Source organism: Hypomesus transpacificus, chromosome 13, assembly GCF_021917145.1.
Source record: "Hypomesus transpacificus isolate Combined female chromosome 13, fHypTra1, whole genome shotgun sequence".
In the NCBI taxonomy this organism is placed as follows: domain Eukaryota; kingdom Metazoa; phylum Chordata; class Actinopteri; order Osmeriformes; family Osmeridae; genus Hypomesus; species Hypomesus transpacificus.
Window position 1 is genome coordinate 9,212,804 of NC_061072.1, and position 23,934 is coordinate 9,236,737.

The 23,934-nt window shown below is 46.2% G+C and overlaps 2 protein-coding genes across 3 annotated transcripts; one reads left to right on the forward strand and one right to left on the reverse strand.

Annotated features, from left to right (window-relative positions):
• Positions 1-224: 224 nt before the first annotated feature.
• Positions 225-3,601, forward strand: LOC124475348 (thyroid hormone receptor alpha; the record flags this gene model as incomplete). Its single annotated transcript, XM_047031871.1, has 3 exons — positions 225-422; positions 647-905; positions 1,275-3,601. Coding segments are annotated over 3 exons (708 nt in total), but the record flags the coding sequence as incomplete, so codon positions are not given.
• A 12,767-nt stretch (positions 3,602-16,368) lies between these two features.
• Positions 16,369-22,481, reverse strand: ormdl3 (ORMDL sphingolipid biosynthesis regulator 3). 2 transcript variants are annotated; one of them, XM_047032385.1, is made up of 6 exons: positions 22,380-22,481; positions 21,980-22,059; positions 21,812-21,890; positions 20,889-21,117; positions 20,123-20,274; positions 16,369-19,292 (listed from the first exon to the last, which is right to left on the reverse strand). In XM_047032385.1, the coding sequence occupies exons 4-6, from the start codon at positions 21,060-21,062 to the stop codon at positions 19,157-19,159; spliced, it is 462 nt and encodes a 153-aa protein (XP_046888341.1). In that variant the 5' UTR covers positions 21,063-21,117; positions 21,812-21,890; positions 21,980-22,059; positions 22,380-22,481; the 3' UTR covers positions 16,369-19,156. The 2 variants fall into 2 exon arrangements, with proteins under 2 accessions (XP_046888341.1, XP_046888340.1); XM_047032384.1 differs by lacking the exons at positions 21,980-22,059; positions 22,380-22,481 and having other exon boundaries at positions 21,812-21,938.
• Between the last annotated feature and the right edge of the window lie 1,453 nt (positions 22,482-23,934).

Consider the following 23,934-nt stretch of genomic DNA (forward strand, 5'->3'; position numbering starts at 1 on the left):
CTTTTGGAGATACTCAGATGGGTGCTGCTTGTCCCGCTAATATATGTCAGTCTCCAGACATTCGTGTCCCGCCTCCCTCCAGCCTCCTGTCGGCAAACAGACGGAAAACTACCTGAGCTCACTTCAACCAGACCTACACCAGTCGTCCTTCACTGTAGTCATCCACATGCTCTTTGTCCGTATATGAAGTGAATGAAGCGTTTGTAATAGAAGCAGTCTGTTGACCTGGCTCTGTGGGCCGCCCTGTTGACCCCTGGTGTCCTCTCCCCGTCCAGCCGGAGGACATCGGTCAGTCCCCTGTGGCCCCCACGGCCGACGGGGACAAGGTGGACCTGGAGGCTTTCAGTGAGTTCACCAAGATCATCACCCCAGCCATCACCCGCGTGGTCGACTTTGCCAAAAAACTGCCCATGTTCTCTGAGGTGAGACCTGTACTGTGTGTGTGTGGAGGGGGGGGGGGGGTAGGATGTGTGTGCAAAGAGTATACTTAAGCATAAATTATTCATACGATCTTCATAAATGTTGTTTCAATATTCCTAACAGCTTTGATGTGGTATTCATGTCTCAGTCATGTCTGTCCTAACTGGGGAACAGGATGTGAATGAAATGATTTTTGTATGTATCCCTCTCTCGTCCCTCCATCCAGCTGCCTTGTGAAGACCAGATCATCCTTCTGAAGGGTTGCTGCATGGAGATCATGTCGCTCCGTGCTGCCGTGCGCTACGACCCCGAGAGCGAGACGCTGACCTTGAGCGGCGAGATGGCGGTGAAGCGCGAGCAGCTGAAGAACGGCGGCCTGGGCGTGGTGTCGGACGCTATCTTTGACCTGGGCAAGAGCCTGGCGCAGTTCATCCTGGACGACTCGGAGGTGGCGTTGCTGCAGGCCGTGCTGCTCATGAGCTCAGGTACGACAGGTTATAACAACTGTACGACAGGTTATTACAGCTCTATGACAGATGTACGACAGGTTATAACAGCTATATGACAGGTTATGACAGCTATACGACACGTTATAACAGCTGTATGACAGATGTACGACCTGTTATAACAGCTGTATGACAGGTTATTACAGCGGTATGACGGGTTATAACAGCTTTATGACAGGTGTATGACAGGTTATAATAGCTGTACGACAGGTTATAACAGCTGTACAGCAGGTTATGACAGCTGCACGACAGATTATAACGGCTGTTGGTTAAAACTGCTATCTAACAGGATCGCATATTTGAAGCTCTACTGACCTGTTTGCATTTACAAACTCACCCTCCTTCCAGACCGCTCCGGGCTCACTTGCGTGGACAAGATCGAGAAGTGTCAGGAGACCTACCTGCTGGCACTCGAACACTACATCAACTACCGCAAGCACAACATTCCCCACTTCTGGCCCAAGCTGCTGATGAAGGTGACCGACCTGAGGATGATCGGGGCGTGCCACGCCAGCCGTTTCCTCCACATGAAGGTGGAGTGCCCCAACGAGCTCTTCCCCCCGCTCTTCCTGGAGGTGTTCGAGGACCAGGAAGTGTGAGCGCCCCACTAGGAGGACGGAACCAAAACAAAGTCATGAAAAGGAAGGGGGGAGGGGCGTCTTTGTGGGACTCATGTTTCTCCAACCGACTTCTCTGGGGTTAAAAACTATATGGCCACAACACACCAGCAGCAGGAGCCCAACCAATCGGGATTGAGTTTTTAAACCCCTCCTCCTCCTCCCCCCCTTGAGCACCTGCTTTTCGAACCCGTTTGGAGGCCCTTCTGTCTGAGCACGATGTCTTATCCAGTCTGTTGCAGACATTTGCCAAGACACACACACACACACACACTCAATGACTCACTAATGTAATTCCTCAACTCATACACACACAGGGGGAGAGGTACCCCTCTCTCTGTGTTGCACTGCCACTACATGGTGGTCCTCACGTTGTTCGACCTGTTTGGAATAGCAGCAGCCAGATCATCAATTGGTTACCCTGTTGCACGGCCTCGTCTCTGAATTAATGTCAAACAATCATTCAGAAGAAACAGTCACCAAGTACAAACTCAAACAGTGGTCTGTCTTACAGGTTGATGTGCTAAAAGCATGTCACCATTTAATGACCAGACTGGAGATAAGCTGCCAGACCTAGTATCAACTCCTAACTCACAACTGAGCCATTTCTCTCTCTGATTGGAGCAGTGAGCATGTTCGCATCACTGTCCGGTGCTATATTTAAAAAAAGGCTACTCCAATGTATGAATACGTGTCTACGTTGTAAAACTGCAGGCTATGGCTCTGTATCTACCTTCAGTTCAGTCATTGGACCGGCTCCTGTGACACACACACACACACATACCACACACACACGCAGTAGACCTGCCTTGTCATTGCCCCTGCTTCTTGTGCCAGCAGGAGCCCCTCTCTTGAATGACAATTGAGCCCTTTCTCTCCAAGGAAAGTCACTGCGGTGAAGTAAAAGGGAGGGATGCTAACAGGATTTCACTCAGGGGAAGGCTGAAGAGAGAGAGAGAAGGGTGGGGGGGGGGAGTGAGAGAGAAAGAGGAAGGCAGATTTAATAGCTGCTAGATTGAGTGCCTGGAGATGGAATAGGACCCTAGTCAGCTCCCACGCCCAGTTCTGTTTCAGGGCTTGAATTGCAAGGTGCAAGGCAGGGAAGCTGACATTACCATAGCATGCACACACACACACATATACACACACAGATACACACACACACTTATACAAACAGCCTCACCTCAGAAAACAAAAATGCCTCATTTTACTGTATGCACTGCGGTGCTTAAGCCCTAACCTGCAGGGCTCCTCTGAGTCGTCTCCTACTGGACTCAGCTCAGTGTGGCCCCTCCGGGCTTCCGTACACAGGCCATCGCTGAGAGCGGGCAAGGCCAATAAAGCAGATCATTTACCTCAAAGTGGGCACAGCTCAGGCTGGGGGCACCGCCACTGTCCCTGTCCGACAGGGTCTACCTCACCTCTCTAGACACAGGGCAGCTGCCCACAGCCTCCACACACACACACACACACACACACCCTCAGTGCTATCACTCAGTCGAAACAAAATACCACTGATGACAGGAGGGCCGGCTGTTCCCCAATATGACCTCACCTTTTTTGGGCGGGAAGAGGGGGGTGAGGCAGGGGAATGGTACCCAAACGCTCTGGGTTTCTTTTTTTTCTTTCTTTTTGTTATGTGGGACCAAGTGTCACTTTTAGAATTTGGAATCCCATTCTGTTCTATCGCTGTCAAAACAGAAGGACAAGAACACAAGCAGATGACTAAGGAAGTGTACCTCAAGCCAGCCTGAACCGGGGGGGGTACTGAGAGACAAGACCCAAAATGATGGCCCCTAGGCCAGACCTAAACCGATTGGGTTTAGCACTGTCTTCTAGGAAGAAAAACGTTTTTTGAGAAGAAACAACTATTTTGATGTTATGCCAAGCAGTAGTATGTGAAAGTGGCCCGAGTGGATGAGTTCTTATCATGTGGAGGACGGTATGGGCGTGGCGGGACTGAAAAGGATCATGGGTACCTGAGGTAGACGGCTAAGCCTTGCTGCCTCAACCTGAACCACAACCGCCGTGGAGGGGGGGGGGGGGGGGAGGGCAAACCGAACTGGAACACAGCTGGTAGTTCAGCCTGGACCTCAGAGTGCTCTGGTGAAGGAGGAGTCCTTTGACCTCATTCTCACCCCAGCTTGCCTCGCTCTGTCATGGGAGAACCCCTCAAGCTCACCTCAATAACCATGACTGGCTTGCCATTTGAGTTTTTGCACTACTGCAGTGGTTCCAGAACCTCACTCCCATCCAAGCACCCCCCCCCCCCCCCCCACACACACACACACTACCACCCTCACCTTAAAACCCCTGCCCCACCCCTGCCCCACCTACGTTCATAACTGAGGCGTGCACCCTCTCACGGAGACCTGTGCACCCGCCCTGAGGCCTACCGGGCCAAGTGGGCTCTGACCCCTGTCACATTGTCAGTATTAAACCAACAACCTTCCTCCTCTACCTAGGCCACTCTGGGGTACGGGACATGTCCTAGGATGCAACGGCTCAGAATGTGGCCACACACATCCTCCCAGCAGCTTTGGCCCCTGTGCAATTTCACACGGCAGGTTTTCGAGCCAGGACTCTCCAGCAGAAGGCCGCTAGCCCTGTCCTGACCACAGAACCTTCTCATCTGGCCCCGCTCCATACCTGGCCCCGCTCCACACCTGGCCCCGCCCCACACCTGGCCCCGCCCCACACCTGGCCCCCCCCACACCTGGCCCCGCCCCACACCTGGCCCCGCCCCACACCTGGCCCCGCCCCACACCTGGCCCCGCCCCACAGCCGTCCCCCAGGCCAGAGGTCCTGACACCAAAGCCAGTCCAGGCCGCTCCCCTTGTGAGACAAGGCAGGTGGTAGCCAGCCGCCCCCCTGGGCCCCCAAGACTGTGAGCGTCCAAGCAGCATGTGTGGGAGACAGTGAACAAGATGGACGAACGAGCGAGAAGGAGAGAGAGCGAGACAGCGGGACTCTTAAAGAGTCCTCCCATGGCTCCTCCCCACCATTGTTGACGTGCGCCCGAAGGGGGAATGTTGTCTCTTCTTGAGGCGCCGTGATGGAACTTGGAAGAGGGGAATAGACAGTGATGCATCATGCTGTCTCTCCTCTTACTTCCACAATGCATCATGGGAAGGATTTCTCAGTCACATCCTCCAATATCCCCCCATCAAGCTCCTCCAATAGGGAGGAGCTCCCAACTTTCACCTTGGAGGGAAGAGGAGACCTTCCATCCATGTGGGTATAGTGCTCCATCCTTCTTAAAAAAAAAAGAAACAACCAATGTAAATGACACACAAAAAAATGATTGCAATAGTGACGTCCTTTGTTCTCGTGAGCAGACTGGCTGTGTGTGTGTGACAGTAGGGGTTCAAATGCTGCTTTACCTTCTGAGTCCAATTTTAATTGAGAAAAAAAGACGTGATGAGGAAATGATATGAACCCATAAAATGAAATGTTTTAAAGACTCCTGAACAAAGTTATAATGCTTGGAGATAAAGCTGTTTTTTTTTGTTTGTTTTTTATCTCAGTGTTGTTGTTTTTTTGGCCTGGTTGTTTATGATGCTTAAACTGCTCTGTGTAAAGGGGAAAAACACCAGTCCTAGTCACTTGTGACCGTGCGTGCAGTGTAACATACACAATACTTTCACTTGTTTTTCACATCACCTATAGTTTGTGTTGTCAAGCCAACTGCTCCGTCTGTGTCTGTGTTCCTTTGCCCGTCTATCAAGAGGAATTTACAACCAACACAAACTCCAATGTTTTTGGTATAAAAAATGTTTTTGCATCCAGGCAACATCTTTTTCAGGGAAGGCCTTGCATATTTTAGGAAGACAATGTTAAACCACATCCATGCATCTGTTACAACTGCATGGCTTCGTAATAGAAGAGTCCGGGTGCTGAACTGACTTGCCTGCAGTCCAGACCTTTCACCAGTTAAAAACATTTGGTGGATCATGAAACGAAAAATATGACAAAGAAGACCCAGGACCGTCGAGCAGCAAGAATCCTGTATCACACACAAAAGGGACAACATTCCTCTCCCACATCTCCAGCAACTGGTCTCCTCAGCTCCCAGACAGACACAGCCTGCTGGTTAAAGACGAGGGGATGCTACACAGTGGGGAACATGGCCTTGTCCCAACCTTTTGAGACGTGTTGCTGCCATCAAATTCAAAATTACCGTATTTTTTTCCTTAAAATGGTACATTTCATCAGTTTAAACATTTGACATGTTTTATATGTTCCGTTGTAAATAACATAATGGGTTTATGACATTTGTAAATCATTGTATTCTGTTTTTATTTTTATTTTACACAACGTCCCAACTTGTTGGGAATTGGGGTTGTAGTTCAGCTTGACATGTGGAGCAGCTTGTCTGAGATGGGCTTCTATCTTGTTGTTGTTTGTTTTTCTTGGTCCCCTATGCCAAATGTAGAGTTTATAAAGACGCAAGTAGCAGGATGTCTATGCAATTCCCCTCCAACCCCCCTCAAAAAATGTCAGCTCACTTTTACATTGAGCCTTAGCCCTAGTCAGGCTTCTGTTCAAATCAGCCCCACCCTGACCTGGTCTCTTCAACGTAAAGATGGTTGCCCCGCTTGGACGTCTGTGGACCCTATTAGGTTTGGGAGCAGAGACACTAGCTACTGGTGGGGCTACTGGTCTGCGCTCAGTCTGTCTGCCCCGAGCCGGCCTCATGAGCTAGTCCTGGCTGACAGACATTTCAGAAGAGTTGGAGAGGCTCTGAGGATGTCATAGAGGATGAGTTAACTCGTGTGCTTTTGTAAACTGCTCTGAAAGGGTTGTGTATGTCTGGGAAGGGTGTGGGTGGGTGTGTATTGCTTTATGTTTGTGTGTGTGTGCATGTGTGTATTACGTTGTGTGACCCCACTTGGTCCAGCACTCTCATGGCTTGGTGGATTGCACCCTAACAGGAACCAGGCTCCCTCAGAGAAAAAGTTCTGACAAGACCGGTATTGTTCTTTTAGAAAGACGGTTTACGACAACGCTCGCATTCTCGAGCCATTTAAAAATTTAATATAATCTAGCGGCCGTGTGAATGTAAAAGCAGACGTCATCCCGCTCAATGGCCAGTGGGGAGGACGTAGCGTAGCGAGAGTGGTGTCGGTGATGTGTGCAATGGCAGGGTGACCTTTCACCTCTCCTCAGAGGACGCATGGCTGACACTCACAGACTACACCCAGGGCTGCTCGCTGGCATAAGCCACTGCACTAATGAACAATCAATGACCAGACCTAGTAACCCTGCAGAGACTGAAAGCTTTAGCCCACTCACAGTGCCGGGGCTGTGATGCACTGGTCTGCTCCGACCCAGCCTCTCTGAACAAGTCCCAGCGGTTCATGACGGCAGGCTGCAGTTCCGTAGAATGATTGCACAGAATAACGTCCAAACACCTTTTAAAGATTGGCGATGTTACTTAGAATTCGATGAACTATTATATCGGTGTAGCCGTCGTCGTCGAGCAGCGGCCATGTTTTTGTTTTATTCTTTTCCGCAAACGTTTGAGTTTTGAATGAAGTGCAATATGTGAGCGGGTGGTGCTAGTCTTACTGGTCTTGTCAGAACCCATAGATAACTTACTGTGAGAGAATATGAATTCGAATGGCTGGTTTTACATGCACCTATCTGTGAGAGTTGGCTGTAACACAGACCCATAGAGATCCACTCTACACACACACACACACACACACACACACACACATACATACTGGACACACACACCCACACACCTGTTATTGTGACTGAGTAAGACAGCTGTTGAAGGATTCTCTCAGGTAACTAAAACATTTTTAAATAAAAACAAACATTTTCTAATAAATGATGATAAACATTAGATGGACCACCATTGTTAACTCATCTTTTTTTGTCCTCTGGTTGGAATGTGCTACTGAGTACATTTTGTCTTTCTACGTTATCTTTCTATTATTTTTCATTCCCGTGCTGTTTTGTGCTTGACACCTCGGAACATTTTCAGAAACGCCTCGTTTTATCCTACAATCCACCATAAACGAGCCACGTTCTTCTCCTCACACCTTTACATGGACACACACAGAGTGTAAAAAAAAACAGAAGAAAAGAATGTGCAGAAAAAAAGAAATGCCTCGTGTCACAGACTGTGTAGCTGTTTGATATTCTGGTCTGTGCGCTTGTCCCCTTACAGCTTAAGTGCCCGCCACCCTCCTCCTCCCCCCAGGATAAGGGTGCACTTGCATGGCTGCCACCCAGCACGCCTCCAGCCCAGGGGAAACGCTGTTTGCGTCCTGTGTCCACCGACCTCTATTTTGGTGTACTTACTGTCTTGGTGATTCAATGGACATTTGGTGTAGCTCAGCTTTGGCTTTTGGCACTTCTGGATGTGCACGCTATCATTTGTGTTTATGTGTGTACTATATGTGTTTGTGTAGGTGCGTGTGTGTGTCTGAAGTGAATGCTTGCCATGTTGTTATCAAACTGGTCTGAAACTCCCCTGCCCCTACCCTGAAAGCACCCTTTGAGGCTGAGCTGAAGACTAGAGCCTGGAGACAGAGGCCTTGTCATAGACTACCATTATTTCCCCTTGAAGAATGTAGCCATTATGTGTTCAATAGGCTTGGGTAGAAAGGGTTAGGATGGGGGGCTTTGAGAATGATTTGGGGGGGCTGTAACTCACAGAGCACTGAAATGCAAGCAGGGGGAATGCTTTAAAGCAGACTGGGAGAACTTTCAGCCTGCAAATGGAAACCAGACTGCTGGTAGTGTTTGATACTGGTTGCCTAGTTTTGGCACACGAAGGCTTTGCAGCTATTTAAAATGGCGGCCTTATTGATTGCCTTTTGTACCGCTTCTCTGTGGTAATGTACTCCAGTGTTTTAATATACAGAGCAAGCGTGATGTTTCATGTGGATGTTGTGCTTTTACCTTCTATGTAATCGAGTTGGTGGGTTGGACCGCGCGGAGAACAGAAGTATTGCTCCATTTCCAGGTTTGTTGAAAGTGACGTGTCATGACTTCATGTTGACAGAATATCAACCATCACCCTCAGCTAAGGCTGTGCTGATGCAGACAGGAGACAAACTAAAACTATATGTGTTGAGCTTGAAACAAGTGTTGCCTTTGTGCGTAGTGATTTGGTAAGAACGGAGGGTGTGGCTTAGTGCTCATCGGTTTAATGCAAGACTTTTGAGTGGATCCCTGTGTAATTTGACTGTTAAGTGGTGACTGGAGTGGTCTGTTGCTCAAAATGTTCACCCAAGCGGCCCCTCAGATTGTTCCCAGATCAGGTGATGATGATAATGATGATGATGCGTGTGGAGACCAATGACTAGGAGAGAAAGGGGAACTAGCCAGTGAGATTGTAGCCTGACACTCTGAATCAGTGACTTTCAGGCCAAGTTTTGCCAGTGGATTATCACTTGCAGGTAGAGCCTTCTAGAGCTGGTGTGGGTTAGACAGGTGATTATTGCAAGTTGATTTGCTGCTTGCTGCTTGTGTACGGTGTCAGTTCCGATAATATGGAGATATTTTTGTAAGATGGCGAAGAGATGCTATGCCTAGACAGCAAGGAATGTAAACAAATTAGAACATCTAATAGTGAAGTAGAGATTAGACCTTTGGGAAATATTTTTGATGATTAGATCAATTCTAGAGGGATAAATATTATACTCTTGTTAAATCTATATGTATGACCAGATATGCAACGTTTATCATGTTGAAAAACGGGTTTGAGTTGTTGGGCGCTGCTCAGGATTGGAAGTAGAGTAAAGCCTCAAAGGGTGCTCCACTCCAACTCTCTGTCTCTCCATCTCCTGTCAATCCATGGCATTTCTCTGACACCCCCCCCTCCTCCAAGCCCTCATCGCACAGCTAGCGTTTGGTTCTAGCTGTGGTATCAAACATCGACAGGTTTCTGACCCGGAATCAGGCCCACGTTTTTCACCAGAGCACCCAGGACCTCAGCCCTCCAGCCCTGGGAAGCTGGCATGCAGCCGACAGGTCTCACATGGGTCCGTGTCATTAGGCTGCCTCTCTTACCGTGTCAGGAACCCTGGGCCATAATCATCCTCTCCAGGCTTTGCTGGTGTATATGTGTGTGTCTGTGTATGTGTTTGCAGTCTGTGTAACAGTCTATCGCCTGAACGTTTGCAATCCACTGTTCTGTATTCAGAAAGACAGGCCTCATAGGCCAACTTGACTCAGAAGGAGACATCTCAATACCCGTACCCTGGGTTTTTCTATCGTACCCTGTGACCAGGTCGATTGCATCCCTCTTTCTGTGGGAGTTCTCTTTCTCTGGTCAGTTTTCTCTCAAGTCTTGATGTTTGATTTTAAGGGGATATGTTGTCTTGCGTCCTGTTTTTCTCTCAAGGACTTTGTTCAACCGGTCTCTTGGCCAACCACTCAGTGTGGTTAAAATGCCAAACAAACTTTGAAACCTTCAAACCAGCAGTACGTGTAAATCTTTCAATAAAAAGACTTTGCAAACGAAACATGCAAACGAATTAACACTGTTAGCCACTCTCACAACTTACAACTAATACTACTACTTTTTTTTAAAATACTTTTGTAACTCTTCTATCTGAGTTTCCTAGCTTCACTGTGATTGCTGAGTCTGCTGGGAGTTTGAGGTCGGTTGCTTCGCAGACACTCAGGGGTCATGACCTCTCGCAGGGTCAAGTCAGGGGTCAACTGGTGGGGTGCAGCTGACCATGGAGGTGTTTTAATTCCAGTACCTGTCTTTGAACACAGAGGAGGTGGTGACAGCACAGAGCTGGACAGGACCTAGCAGACTGGACGAAGCCTCTGGACTGGAAGATGAAAAATAGTCAAGGTTTCTAGAGAGGGACCAGCCAAAGGATAGCAGAGTAGGGTTAGCCAAAGGAGTGGGACCTCCAGGGGAGGCTTGCTGGTTGTAATCTGGACATGTGTCATGGCAGTGTAAGAGAGATGCCATGCAGACAGGGCAGTCACTGTTGGTGGGTTAGAGAGCACAGAACACAGGCCGAACACACACGGCATGCATCACTAGCTATGGCATCACACTGCACCTCTCTCTCTCTGTCTCTCTTTCTTTTGCTCCCTCTCTCTCCTCTCTCTCTCTCTCTCTCTCTCTCTCTCTCTCTCTCTCTCTGTCTCTCTCTCTCTCTCTGTCTCTCTTTCTCTCTCTCTCTCTCTCTCTCTCTCTCTCTCTCGGTTGCAGTCACTGTTGCGTTACAGACACAAGCAACTAAACAGTATTCAGGATCCCTTCCCAGGAAGCCCAGGGACAAACACAAACACAGGTAAAAGACATGCAGTCTGGCTGGAGAAGAAATCCCACGTACCGTCTCACACAAACACAACACCTCTGAAGATCTACTGTTATGTCCTCTCACACTGCCCACCCCCACCTTCATCACACCCACCCAACCCTCCCCCTAAACAGCCCCTTCTCCCCCTTGGACCCTCTCCTCCGTCCTCCCTCCTCCTCTCCCCCGCCCCGACCCCGTCCCGTCCCCTGCCAGGGTCCCAGTGGGTGGTGTGATGTCAGGCCTTGTGTGATGGGATGCTTATGACAGGTCCAGACAATCAGCGTGTTTGTAAATGTCAATGTGTGATTTTCAAATCTTTGTTTTATGGTCAGGATTTTAAAGGAAGATATTTTTATGGTAATTGTCGCTGGTCTATTTTACTATATATTTATGTAATAAATATGTGACTAAATTTACATCCGCCTGCCTCCCTGGTCGTTTATTACTTTCTCCATCCCCTATGCCTGTCCCTTCTCTGCTTGGCCTGTTCTCTTGACTGGCTTCGTGATATTGTAATAAATCATACAACGTTTATTGCCGTGCAGTCCTCATCAATTTCACTCAGTATAAACCGATCCAAGACTACAAAAGCAACAGCAGTGAATCACAATGAGTTTTCTGGATCTTTTCTGAATTGATATGAACCTTTCCATCGTTTGCGTTCAAAAGCAGATGTTCGGCATATGTCGGGAACACGTCTGCTGTTGATAAACTGTCACGGCGTCCTTGGGGCTATGTGATGAGGGAACATGTCTGATGTTACCTCACGTGACTGATGATGTCTAAGTCTGCAGAGTACTGATGGGGCGTGGTAATCAGACTGCTCATGACTTGTGAAAGCTCATTTATTTCATTGGTCGAAGACTAGTGGAATAATCCAATGGTACTAATCTAATTGTATAGCCTTCGTCTCCTGTGCTGTCTGGCTTGTTCTGGGAGTCATCCATTAGTAGAAGAGATCAACAGAGAGGATTCTGGGTACTTTTTCCAGAGAGAGCGGGTTTGCTTGCACAGAGCTTCTCTCGCCTCGACCCATCAGACAGCTGGATGGTATTCCTTTCCACCTAAGTGATCTCACCATCTTCCAGAGAAAAACACACAGAGAAGGTAAACACTTTCCCTTTGAAGAAAAGTCCCTGGAAAATCATCTGTGCCAGTGCCCCCACCGCCCCCCCCCCACACACACACATTCAAACCCCCCCCCCCCCCACACACACACACCCCCCCCCCCCCCCCCCCCCACACACACGACCCCCCCCCCCCTCCTCAGAGTCCCCTAACTCTTCCACGCAGGCGTCTCTGAGAGACACCCACTCCATCAACAGACGGATGAAGTGCTCCTTCTGGCTGCAGTGTATCATGGGAAGGTTTATCTGGTGTCGCCCACCATGCCAGGGCTGTTCCAATGAAATAATACAGCTTCTCTCAGATTTACGCATTTTAATGCTTTTATTTTACGAGGAGTGTTTATTGTTGCCGACAGCCACATAAATGGAACGCACTCACAGCAGTAATGGCAGAAAATTATGAGAAAAACTATCATGGCACATCACTAATGGACTGGGTGGAACTTTTGACGGTCAGCACTTGTCGCCTAGTATTTCCTCCACTTTACTAATTGACTGGCTGACAAATATAATTGGATGCGTGCCAGTAAATAGGTTTGCTACATTTCAACATGGAGGAAATTTGACATATATGAACGCATGATCCATTGAAAAAAAAAAAAGTTTATACTTCGTTGAAAACCCATCATTTTGCAGTGGAAAGTCATTTGTGTTACAGTAGTTTTGGCGGGAGAGTAAGGTTTCACTGCTGACACATGGGGTCACAGGCTAATTGGGGCTTGGTTACAAGGTCATTCCAGTAGGGAAATGGTTAGCCTGATGGTGGATCACCCCCTGGTGGTAGACTGACCATTTCAGCAAGAAGTCTCAAAAATATAAAATGAGTGATCCAAGTATTTTGGGGACAAGGTTGTGTACACCTGTTTCATTTTTTAGATATCCATGTGTGTGTGTGGTAGTGCATCTCCATCCAAACAATGTTATGTTGGATTCATACATATTTTCAAGATCACTTTATTCCCATGTAACCACAAAACCCATTATCCACAATTTCGACTGCTGTCGTGATTCTGTGGGTGAGTCATCTGACTGAACATAACGGCACAGATTCTCTGCGTCTCCTTATTGATATGTTCAGCTCCGCTGATGTGGACCTTGAGTGGTGTGTGGAGCAACCCCCCCCTTCTCTCTGTGTGGGAGGGAGCTGTTGTGTAGGCTGTGATCTCACAAAGGCAGCTTTCCCGCCAACCAATCTCTCCCCTGCTCTTCGAACCCTAGCCCCGCCCCCTCAGCCACCCCCCTCCATCTCTTCCCTCTCTCCTTCTTTCTATCCCTCTCTCCATGTTGAGAGGTAGCGGGAATTTTCCACTCCTTGGGAAGCTGACGTCGATGCCAGCTGTGCTGTCAATTCAAGTATACGCCTGACATAAGTGCACACATACACTTCTGGCTCGTTCCTCTCATACCGACACACACATACACACACACACACCTCCCTCTCAAATGCTTTTTTCCCTCTTTCAAACACTAAGCCTACACTGACAGCCTCTATTACAGACACTCGCAAAACAAACACACCAAAACACAACGCTATAGCAATTATCACCACGCTGCACTGTTGTGACTGTTATGACATGAAGTGAGTTCCCTTCACAGCTTTCCTCTGATCCATAGCTGTCCTTTTTTTACAGGCTGATGGCGTAAACAGCTCCTCTGAAGTGACAACAACATGTGCAAACCCAGGCATGCCACACACTTCCTGTGTGTGTGTGTGTGTGTGTGTGTGTGTGTTTTCCCATGATGATGGAAGAGGGGAATGCAAATCTGGCCACGGGAGACTTAACCGTCTCTTTCCTTCACTTTCTTTCTTCCCCCCCGTGTTACTAGTAAACAAACAGCCCCTTCCTTTGAATCCCCCACCCACAACCCCTTTTTCTACCCTCCCTCCCTCCCTCCCTCGTCATGTCCGTCTCCTTCCTGCTTCTCTCTCTCTCCCTCCCTCTACACGTCCACATCCACCCAGTGTGATGTACTCGGCGACCTCTTCATGTGGACGAGTACATCACGTAAGCTTCTCCCTCTCGCCTGCATGTCCTCCCTTCCCCTCTGGCAGGTCAGGTGAGGACAAGGGAGGGGAAGGAGGAGAGAGGGGCCCTGGCTCCAACTACCCCTCCACCACCACCACCCCTTATCAAACACATAGGAATCGTGCAACCTACACTGCTGCTGGGTCAGAGAGAGGAGGGAGGAAGGGAGTGGACAATTCTAGAAAACATTGGCTGGAGAGTGAGCTAGGGGCCACGGGGGAGAAAGAGATTGAGGAGGTAGACAGGGAGGAGGTGGACTGATGAAGGGAACACTGATTGGAAGGGGAGGAGGAGGAGAAACGGGAGAGATGTGTGTGGATCTTTCAGAGGAGGACAAGGAGTTCCCTACAAAACTTCTGTGGGGTTTAAAGTTACCTGCCCACAAGACAGAGGGAGAGACAAGTTCCAGCCCTCTTGTCTGGCCTTGTAAAACACATCAAATGGAGAGGTCTAGAGAGAGATGAGAGAGAGGAGGGAGAGAGAGGAGGGAGAGAGAGATGGGAGGGAGATAGAGGGGGGAAGAAGAGAGAGAATGAGAGAGAAAAGACAAAAGCTTCTTAAGTTGGCTGGGATTCAGAGCACCAGGCCAGGGAATACGCTTGCTGGGACATAAGGAGCTTATAACCACAGGGGGGAGTCAGCGAGAACAGGAGGCTGTGAGAGGCTCCTCAGTGGGACAGTGGGAAAACATATGAGAGGAAGCAGGGGGTCCTGGGACTGGGTCGAGTGGGCACAGACAGACAGACAGACGGGAGACAGACAGACAGACAGACAGGCAGGCAGACAGGCAGACAGGAGACAGACGGACAGGCGGACAGACGGACAGGCGGACAGACGGGCAGGCGGGCAGGGAGGGAGGAGGTTATGCTGGGACTGACAGGAAGGATGCCGCGTCTGTCAAGTTACATCATGGCTACATCCTGTCCCAGCCTTCTTACATAACAGAGACGGTTACAGAGACTGGCTGTACAGAAGATTAAAAGGCAGGAGAGAGGTTAGAAAGAGGGAGTTAGAAAGAGGGAGATAGAGAGAGGGAGTTAGAAAGAGGGAAATAGAGAGAGGTAGTTAGAAAGAGGAGTTTGAGAAAGGGAATGAGAACATTCAGACAGTTTTTCGTAGACAGAACCCAGGGGCATGTTTCTGGCCAGTGAGGTCTATTCTCGCATGAACAAACCAACAGAACGTGGGGTTATTTAGGGATTTCATTTCACTCAGTAATCCAAGCTCTACGTGTTCTCCTTTGTAATGCAAGATGTAGTCCCATCGTCCAGAACGGCTTGTTTTCTCTGAATGTTTTAAACGTTAACGTGAAAACATGATGCTGAGAGTGTTCCTGACTCATTCAGTCAGCCCTGTTTGAGTTATATTGCCTTCGAGTCAAGAATCAGAGGATAAAATGCAAAAACACAAACATGATTAAGAGTTATGCAAATAGGGCAACATTACCCGTCTCTTTTCCTGAAACACACTTGTGTGCTAATCTTCCACTGAAATGTATGTTGTACTGAAGATACTTTAAATACAGAATATTTCCATATGCATAAAATGTTGTTTAAATCAGGATTCATGATGAGTGTGCTGGACAAGTCCAGACGAACCACCTCCCAAAGCAAAAAAGAAAAGACGCTTGAAAGGGAAAGAGAGAGAGGGGGAGAGAGACTATTAATCTCTGCCTAGGGGCAACTTCTATTTATAGGACCTAAACGTCACTTCAGATTAGCGTCAACGGTGTGCATCTGCTGCCCTCTGCTGGAGAGAGTCCTAACATCTTTATGAATCTGGAAAAATGGCTGACGAGCCATGGACAAGATTCACTCTGCGATCCTCAGGGGCACCTTATAGAGGGGGAAAAGATCACTTTTTAATTTTTAATGGGGCCCAAAAATCCTGGCGGCGCCCATGGCGATCCTTCCTTTTCTTTTTCCTGCCACCACGTGGGTACACAAACACGTCTATGTTATGATAGGGTGATATACATAAATGATTGTTATGATATCATTTTTAATTATTACACTTCTGAGATACTAACAAGGACCACACCTTACAGGAATATTTCATGTATTGGTAATATAGCACTTGATGAAAGCAGTGAAAATCATTGCAGATAAAGGTGGTTGAGAGACATCTGGTTAGGGAGCAGAACTCCCTTCTTAACCTACTGCCCATAAGCAAGGTTCCTAAATAATGTGTAATGAACAAGTTAAATGAGTTACTGTATTAACAGGAATTTACTTATGATGAATTACAGCATACATTCTAGTACAAGCTGAAAGTGCATTTTAGTCTAACTTTCCCAATCAATTTCTATTTTTTTTCCATTACACTACACCAATGTATGTAATGAGTAAGTGGAATAAGTAAATATACAATGAATTATAAGACCCTTACATTTGTAGGCCAGTACCATATACTTTACTGTAAATCATTCAAATGCATTAAACAACACTGTTCTCAAATCTAGTTGAGCAAAAGGTCCAATTCAAAATCATATGCATCACATGTATAGTAACGTACAACTCGGCTGCCCTTCAGAGAAGTGCACTTCCCTCCGGTGAAGAGTAACCCCTGCTCTGCCCCCTGCTCTACATGGCAGCTCTGTGTGTTCAGTACCCCTGAGTGGATGAGGATACGTGATACCTCACTCCTATCAACACCACTCTCACCCAATCAATGTTTAACAAGCAGGCTTTGGGTAACATGCCTTCAAATGCCAGTTGGTTTCAGGTTATAATGCCAAAATAAAGACCAGATTATAGCACATAGATGTGTAGGCCTCGTTGGGTGTCAAGCCAGGGTGGAAGATCACGTGAGGGCCTCTGAGATCAAAGATCCTCGTTTTCCTGTAAGGCTGGTTAATATGTAAAGGAATCAAGTAATCTTTCACATTGCAGCAATTGAAGCTAGCTTACATAATGAAAGTACCCTGTGGTACTGTATTTAAAACAAACATTTAATGTTGAATATATAAGCTTGAGAAGTGCTATAAGAAAATAGGATTAAACAAGATCTTAAATAAGTAAACATGATACTTAGCCTAATACTGATAGTGGCAGATTGAAAAAGTGAATGCTGTTAACGCCTCATAGATCAGTCTGATTCAGGAGATTACCAAATAGGTCCAGTTACACCCAGTTACAACCAGTTACAACCAGTTACAACTTGCAGAGAGCTGTGCTGTAGCTTTGTCACCATGACTTCTAGAAACTGTCAAGTTCAAAGTATTCCCAAACTGTGTTCACTGCACTGTATACTATACTTCCAACCAAAAAAAAGTATAACTGTTGATATTGTCTACTAAAGTTGACTTCAGATGGAACCAGCTTAGATAGCTTGAAGCTGTTTTGGAATCAGTTTCAGGTCTATCACATGAACCTTGCTGTAAACAAAGGCTTACTACACCCACTACTTGTCAGGACATGTTCTGTGGCAACATTAATATAAACTCACTCAGGAGAAAATACAGTTTTTCCTTTGTTACTACTTATTTATGTAGTAAAAAGTGACATTGTAGCTTTTCTTTGATACCACGATTAAACTAATATTTACCTTTGATTTAGTTAATTCTCAAAAGCTATGTACAAAAGGTACATATTCCTTCAAAAACATGCACGATGCTGGAGACTCTGAAATGGCCCTTTGGTTTATCATGCCCTTTTTTCCCCTCAAATCGAACATTCTAAGAGTCTTATTTCTCAGGTTCCACCTTGGTACTGTTCAGCACTGCCTACATTACAACTGGACAATGGACTTACTTTCTCACTTATAATACATCATTCACGTGTTAAGGTCGTAAATAATTGGTCATTTAAACTAACGATTAAAGGCTTGCTAAGGCAAAGTCTTGAGAAACATTGTTTTCTTTGAACCTTTTACATGAAGTATTCATTCTTCTTTTACTACTCAAGGTAGGCTGTGTCGAAAGCATTCGCACACAAACTTTTATTTCCCTTTGAAGCTAACAATTCTGACAGCGCTAAGAAAAGCTTTGTGTGACACAAACACAGACACAAACCCACCATCACTTTTAGGTTTCCTGTCTTGAGTCATGATGGCTACAACGCATGGTCACTGTGTGGTAAGCAGGCCCCCCTGGTGAAAAGCAAGCGTTCTTTGTGACAAATTGGCCTTTCTGTTCAAAACCTGACTTCTACTGTACCCAGTGACTGATAAAACAGTAGATCTTTCAAATACTTGATTTCAAACAGAAATGATAACCTAGGTATTCATAAAACCCATACTAATCCATTATTTGCTAATATTCTAAAATATGGTTATTCAACATGCTGCTTAACACTATCTATGCATCACTAGCCTTGGGGAAACAAACTATAATGCAAATATAGTAACTGAGAGCCGCTGATGGAATGAGCTTGAAGGGACTGAGCATGCCTACTCACTAGATTACTGCCTTGGCTTAGAACAGGAAGTTTGCTCTGGCACAAAATATGGGACAAGGAGATCTAAATATGGAAGCGGCCATATAAAAACAAGCATTCTTATAACTTCCCATGCTTAGACGTTGACTGGTTGGAGCTAAATATACAATTGAACATAAGCTGTGGGGCCTGTTGAGCCTCACTGATGCACTGTGACGGTTCACAGCTGTCAAAGGCTGTCCTCCTGTCTGGCTACTGTGTGTCTGCTTTCATCTGACCTGGCTGAGGCAGGATGACAGGGCGAACCAAGCTCCAGCTGGGGGAAGACGTAACAGAAGATTGACTATGTGAGTTTAAATGCGTTGGTTCCATCTTACATTCTGACTAAATAGCTCTATTATTCTCTCCTCTACTGGGTTGATCCCCCCCCCCCCCCCCCCCCCCCCCCAAAAAAAAAAAAAATTCAAAAAAATCTAACACTTCTTATTTCTGGAGGCTTCTTTTTCAATGTTCCTGGAGAACGAAGAAGTACAAATACACCGCCACGGCAACGTGTGCTTAGGGAGCTACATTGTGGGAAGCCAGCCCAGCAATTGTCCAGAGTGTATTCTGTCTGTTTCCTGTATATGCTATCCCCTCTATCCCCGGTGGTCTTCATCTGGAGGCCTGCTTAGCAGCCTGGAGACCCAGAGCAGCAAGATCCAAACAGGCTCCAAGCCAAGGCAGGGGCGTGGCGGCGCTCTGTGGCCCTAGTCTGCGGGGACTCGGGAGGAACGGGACGTCCTTCTGCGCCCCGTTAATACTTATTGATGCCGAAGATGCGGACGCCGTGAAGCTGGGGGAGTTTGGGGATAAGCACAGTGAGGAGGGACACGGTGTTGACCACGAAGTGGACCCGGTCGTATTTGGTGTAGAAGCTGGTGAGGATGTATCTGGAAGGGGAGGGAGAAAGAGAGAAGTAGAGGGAGAGGGTGGGTTAGAGAAAGACAAGCAGAGTGACAATGACCAGTTGCTATGAAGCAAGCTTGATTACAAAATAAAAAATGTACCAGGAGTGGAAATTTACATTTCATAACATGAAGACTGTGATTGCTAACTAATTGTGAAATTGGCTGCATAATATGAGTTCATCTCTATCTGTAAAAACTCAAATCTCGTTTTAAACGTTTCGAAAAAGAAACTGTCATGCAATATGTTTGTCCACTTGATGTCTGATGTCAACAAATCCATTAGGGCTCATAGACTGAGTAACACAACATCAGTTGTAGGTGGTTCTAAATAGAAACTTCTCCTGGCATCCCTCACTACAGGAGCCCAGGCAACACACATGCTAGCAGCAGGAAGAGAAGCCAACACAGAAGTCAATAACAACAGAAAATAATTGCCATAATGAGGGTTAACCATGTTATAATTCCATCAGTACGAGCATAAGCATCGGAAAGGGGAACTATGGCATCTTGTTTATACACCACCATCTTTCCCAAATACAAAGCTGGTGATGTCACTTCCTTTTTGAATCCTTGCCAAACCCTCCTTCCTTCCCTCTGCGAGGTAATGTCAAAATCAACCTAATGAGGGAAAAACATGGTTGTCTTGCCTTGGCTGTCAACAAGACAGTCAAGAGAGATCAGTGATTTCTCCAAGGCAGAGAGGAAGGAAGGTTGCATTTGACAACAGACCCAACTTGGCAATTCTTCCTGTATCTACTCCCCTGTGGAAAATAAAAGACAATGTACCAGCTTTCAAAGTCTCAGATACTCACAGGACAATAGGGATGATGGTGAGGAACTTGCGTGAGGCTGTGAACTGCAGTCCATAGTCCATCTGCTCCCAGTGAGTGAGGAGACGAGCTTTGCCCTGATCCGGAGTCTCAAACGGGGTTCCTTTCACAGTGTGCAGCAGGAGGTACATGCACTGCAAACAAACACACCCACCCACACACAGCCCACATACGTGAAAGACTCAAAGCTACACTTGGAACAGAGTCTGGATGGCGTGGTCTGGAAAAGGATAGCCTGTAAGACAATCTTGTTCTATACTGCGACATCAGTAGATGCTGGACTTTCAATGCAACGTGCAGTCACCATTAAAAGGGTCGAATCTCGCACAATTCAGCCTCCTGCTATTAATGTCTCATGTCGTCTACTCAACAATAAGAGGATGTGTAGAAAGACAGTTTCCCATCTGCCAAAGTCATTCACTCAATACTTTGTCCTCATTCTGTGTAGAACAGTCTACCACCGTCATACTGACCAGGGGATGTCTCCACCTTCTGGTGTGGCCGGTGGGTCAGTGCAGTGGTGTAACAGACGTGGTCTGGCAAGTTCCATCAGAGGCACTGTCCGTTCCAACCAGGAGTCGAACTCACCACCTCTGACTTCCCAAGCGCCACCACTACCAACTACGCTAACGAAAAGCTAGCAATTCGTTGACGCGGGTGGCCTGTTACATACTTGAGGAGTGAGTTTCACCACACACCGGCTACATTGGCATGGGTGTCTGGTAGGGGCTACTAGGGGGCCACTCACCAGATTGTGTAAGAGGTTGGTGAGCGTCCACACCATGGGCACGCTAGCGAAGGGGATGCTGAGCAGGATGACGTGCAGCAAGCCGATACCCAAGATGTAGGAGAGCCAGATGCCCCTGCTGTTCATCACCCGTGTGTTGGGGTTCACCTCGCTGTGTGCCGTGCCCACATTCATGATGCCAACTTGCCCCGCCTCTCCACCGGAGCTCTGGCCAATGAGAATTCCTGTTCTAATAACGTTAGCCATAAAAGATAGGGGGTGTGAAGACAGGGTCAACTCAACATAATGCAGTCTACCAAAACAATTCTAAATACTTTTCCAGTTTTTAAAGACAAGAAGGGACGTTTCACATCACATTTACATTTTGATAATATAGCAAACTAAAGCAACGTACAATTAGTAATTATAGAAAGTCCCGCTGAATACTTTTAAGTGTTTCATTTTATTGAACAAGACATGCTGCAATGTGTACTCTTACATACGATCAAAATGGGACAGACACTGCAGTAAGCATGCAGTAAAGGGTTTGGCGCTATAAAATGTTCGATAAGATTGTTTGATTAAAATATGTAGGCCTGCATAAAATTACACTCCAAAAGCAATATGGAGAGTCACGACCAAGTTACCATGGCAAAGTGAAAATAAGATATGAAGTAGGCTAGTTTTCGATATAACAATTGTTAGCTTCGAATCAAACAGATATCATGCATGTTTTGATGATGCACGATTGAGTCAATAAATAGGCTGGTAAATACATTAAGACTTACATGATAGGAAGGCTTCAACTCTGACCTTCTCTAGCTACACTAGTCCGTTATCACTGTTTTCCTTGTATCGATGCAATCGTCTAGTCTAGCAGATTGCTACTTTCACAACATTCATTCATTTAGATAACTGCTCTTCGTCAGCCATGAAATACTTACCAAATTCGTCTGTTTAGAAGACAGGCATTCAAATGACGCTATTCCACTCCAATCGACTTTTCGTTCGTCTTGGGAACAGCTGGTGACAACACAGCACAGTTCATGACAAAAACGTCATCATTTTCAGACCCCCACATTTCAGGATAATTTTTTATTCACCGTCTTTACCTCTGATTGGTCGTGTGCACTCACATGGGTATCCTTGGCGAATCCTTGTTCAATGCGTTTGAAACTCGATGAAACGCCCCCTTAAAACGTCATAGCAAGGGAGGGAGGAGAGTTGAAGAGGGCATGAGCAGGATCTATGGCGCTACACAAGTAAATACAAGTGTCAACCATAACTGAACTTGAGTAATGAACGCGCCTTTATATTTGAGAAGAGATATTTTACGAAAGAAGTGTTAGGTAAAAGAAGAGTAGCACAAATGTGAATTGTGCTGGAATTACGTTTAGCCAGATTTAATTTCCTTTAAATTACGCAACATTATGAATGCAAACCTGTGATATTTAAATACCGCAAATTACATTTTCAACAAGTAACTTCAGACCAAACAACTTCGTGACCTACTTTGCTCCAGAGAGGTGTGACATCACACTCCGATCATTTGATGTTATTTCACAAAAGGAGGCCCTTCCTCCGGGCCAAGGGAAAGTGAAGCTTCTGCTCTCGGCTGCGAAGATGACTGACAAGGTTGATTCTGAAGATTCAAAATCAAAGAACATCAAGAGTGTCATGTTCTAGATCACATGATAAGTCCAAACACAAATTCAGGGCCGTCTCTTCCTTCAGGCAGAGAGGGCCAGCTCAGTTTCATACATCTCCACGGTTACCTGACACCCACAGACTCGGGGTACCACTGTGGTGAGTGGTATTTAACAGCTTTGGCCATCTGACAAGCCATTCTCTCATGGTAGTAGCCTTGGGTGCTACAGCAGTGTTAGCAGTGTAAACCTAGATCTATCCCCCCATGACAGTACAAAACAATGTGCTCTGAGATCATAGCTGGCTCTTGAAACAAAACTAAATACCTCAGTGTGTAATACTGAATCCAACCAATGGGCGAAAGTGCCTACTGTGGGTAGACAGTAGGATACAATAAAATGATTTAATCTTTAAACAATTATGCACACCACTACATAAGTCATAGTTACGACAGCATTCTCAAAGTGAATATTTCTGAAACAAACTCATAGAGATGAATTAATGGGATGATATCTCCATTACAGTATTAACTTGGAAGAATATGTCCATATCATAATATTAATTATTACAACAGTGTAATAACAACATAATAACAATGTAAGAACAGTGTAATCACAGTGTAATAACACAATAACAGTGTGACCTCAGTGTGATAACAGTGTAACAACAGTGCAGAGATGGCAAAAGAACACATTCTTCACTCAAGTAGAAGTACAGATACCCTGTACAGATACTGTTTAAAAAGACTCGGGTAAAAGTTTAAGTGCTGACTACACATTTTTTCACTCAAGTTAAAGTACAAAAATATGGCATATACCCTTGTAAAAAGTTGCCATTACTACAACATGTTTTAGTGTTGCGCTGGTAACTGGACCTCACATGATATTAATACATTAATACAAAATACACTATATATAGACAGTAGTGCATTCACCAGGAATCCTTTTTGACACCAACAATTTCAAACATCTCCCTCACACATGACCATGGGTGATCAGGAATGTCTCTACTCTCAGTTATGTCGAAATAGCTAACTGCCTCATCCAGCGCATTAGCCATTCTTCTAGTTGCCTTCTGCCTTGCTCCATTGACCATGAACATGCCACCAAATAAAGTTTAAAACTAACGAGCCTGGTTTTAAAGTGTAAGAAGTAGAAAGTACAGATATTAGTGTAAAAAAATTAAGGAGTGAAAGTAAAAAGTTGTCCGAAAAATAAATAGTGAAAAGTAAAGTACTGATACCAGAAAAATCTACTCAAGTTCCCTTCTCTGTCTATGACAGTGATAGAACTGAAGCTTCAATATCTTGCATACTTCTCTTACTATTATCACATTGTTGTTGATATTCTACATTTCAACACAGTTGCTGTAATGACCTAAGGCCCCTTGCTTCTATCTTTCAAACGTAACATGATTCTGT

Bases quoted from the DNA above. Each gene is read 5' to 3' on its own strand.
- ormdl3 (XM_047032385.1), bottom strand. From the start codon at position 21,062: ATGAATGTGGGCACGGCACACAGCGAGGTGAACCCCAACACACGGGTG. The intron at 20,275-20,888 runs GTGAGTGGCCCC...GTTTGTTTGCAG, and splicing joins CCAACCTCTTACACAATCTG to TGCATGTACCTCCTGCTGCA. The intron at 19,293-20,122 runs GTGAGTATCTGA...CTCCCCTTCCAG, and splicing joins ACCATCATCCCTATTGTCCT to ATACATCCTCACCAGCTTCT.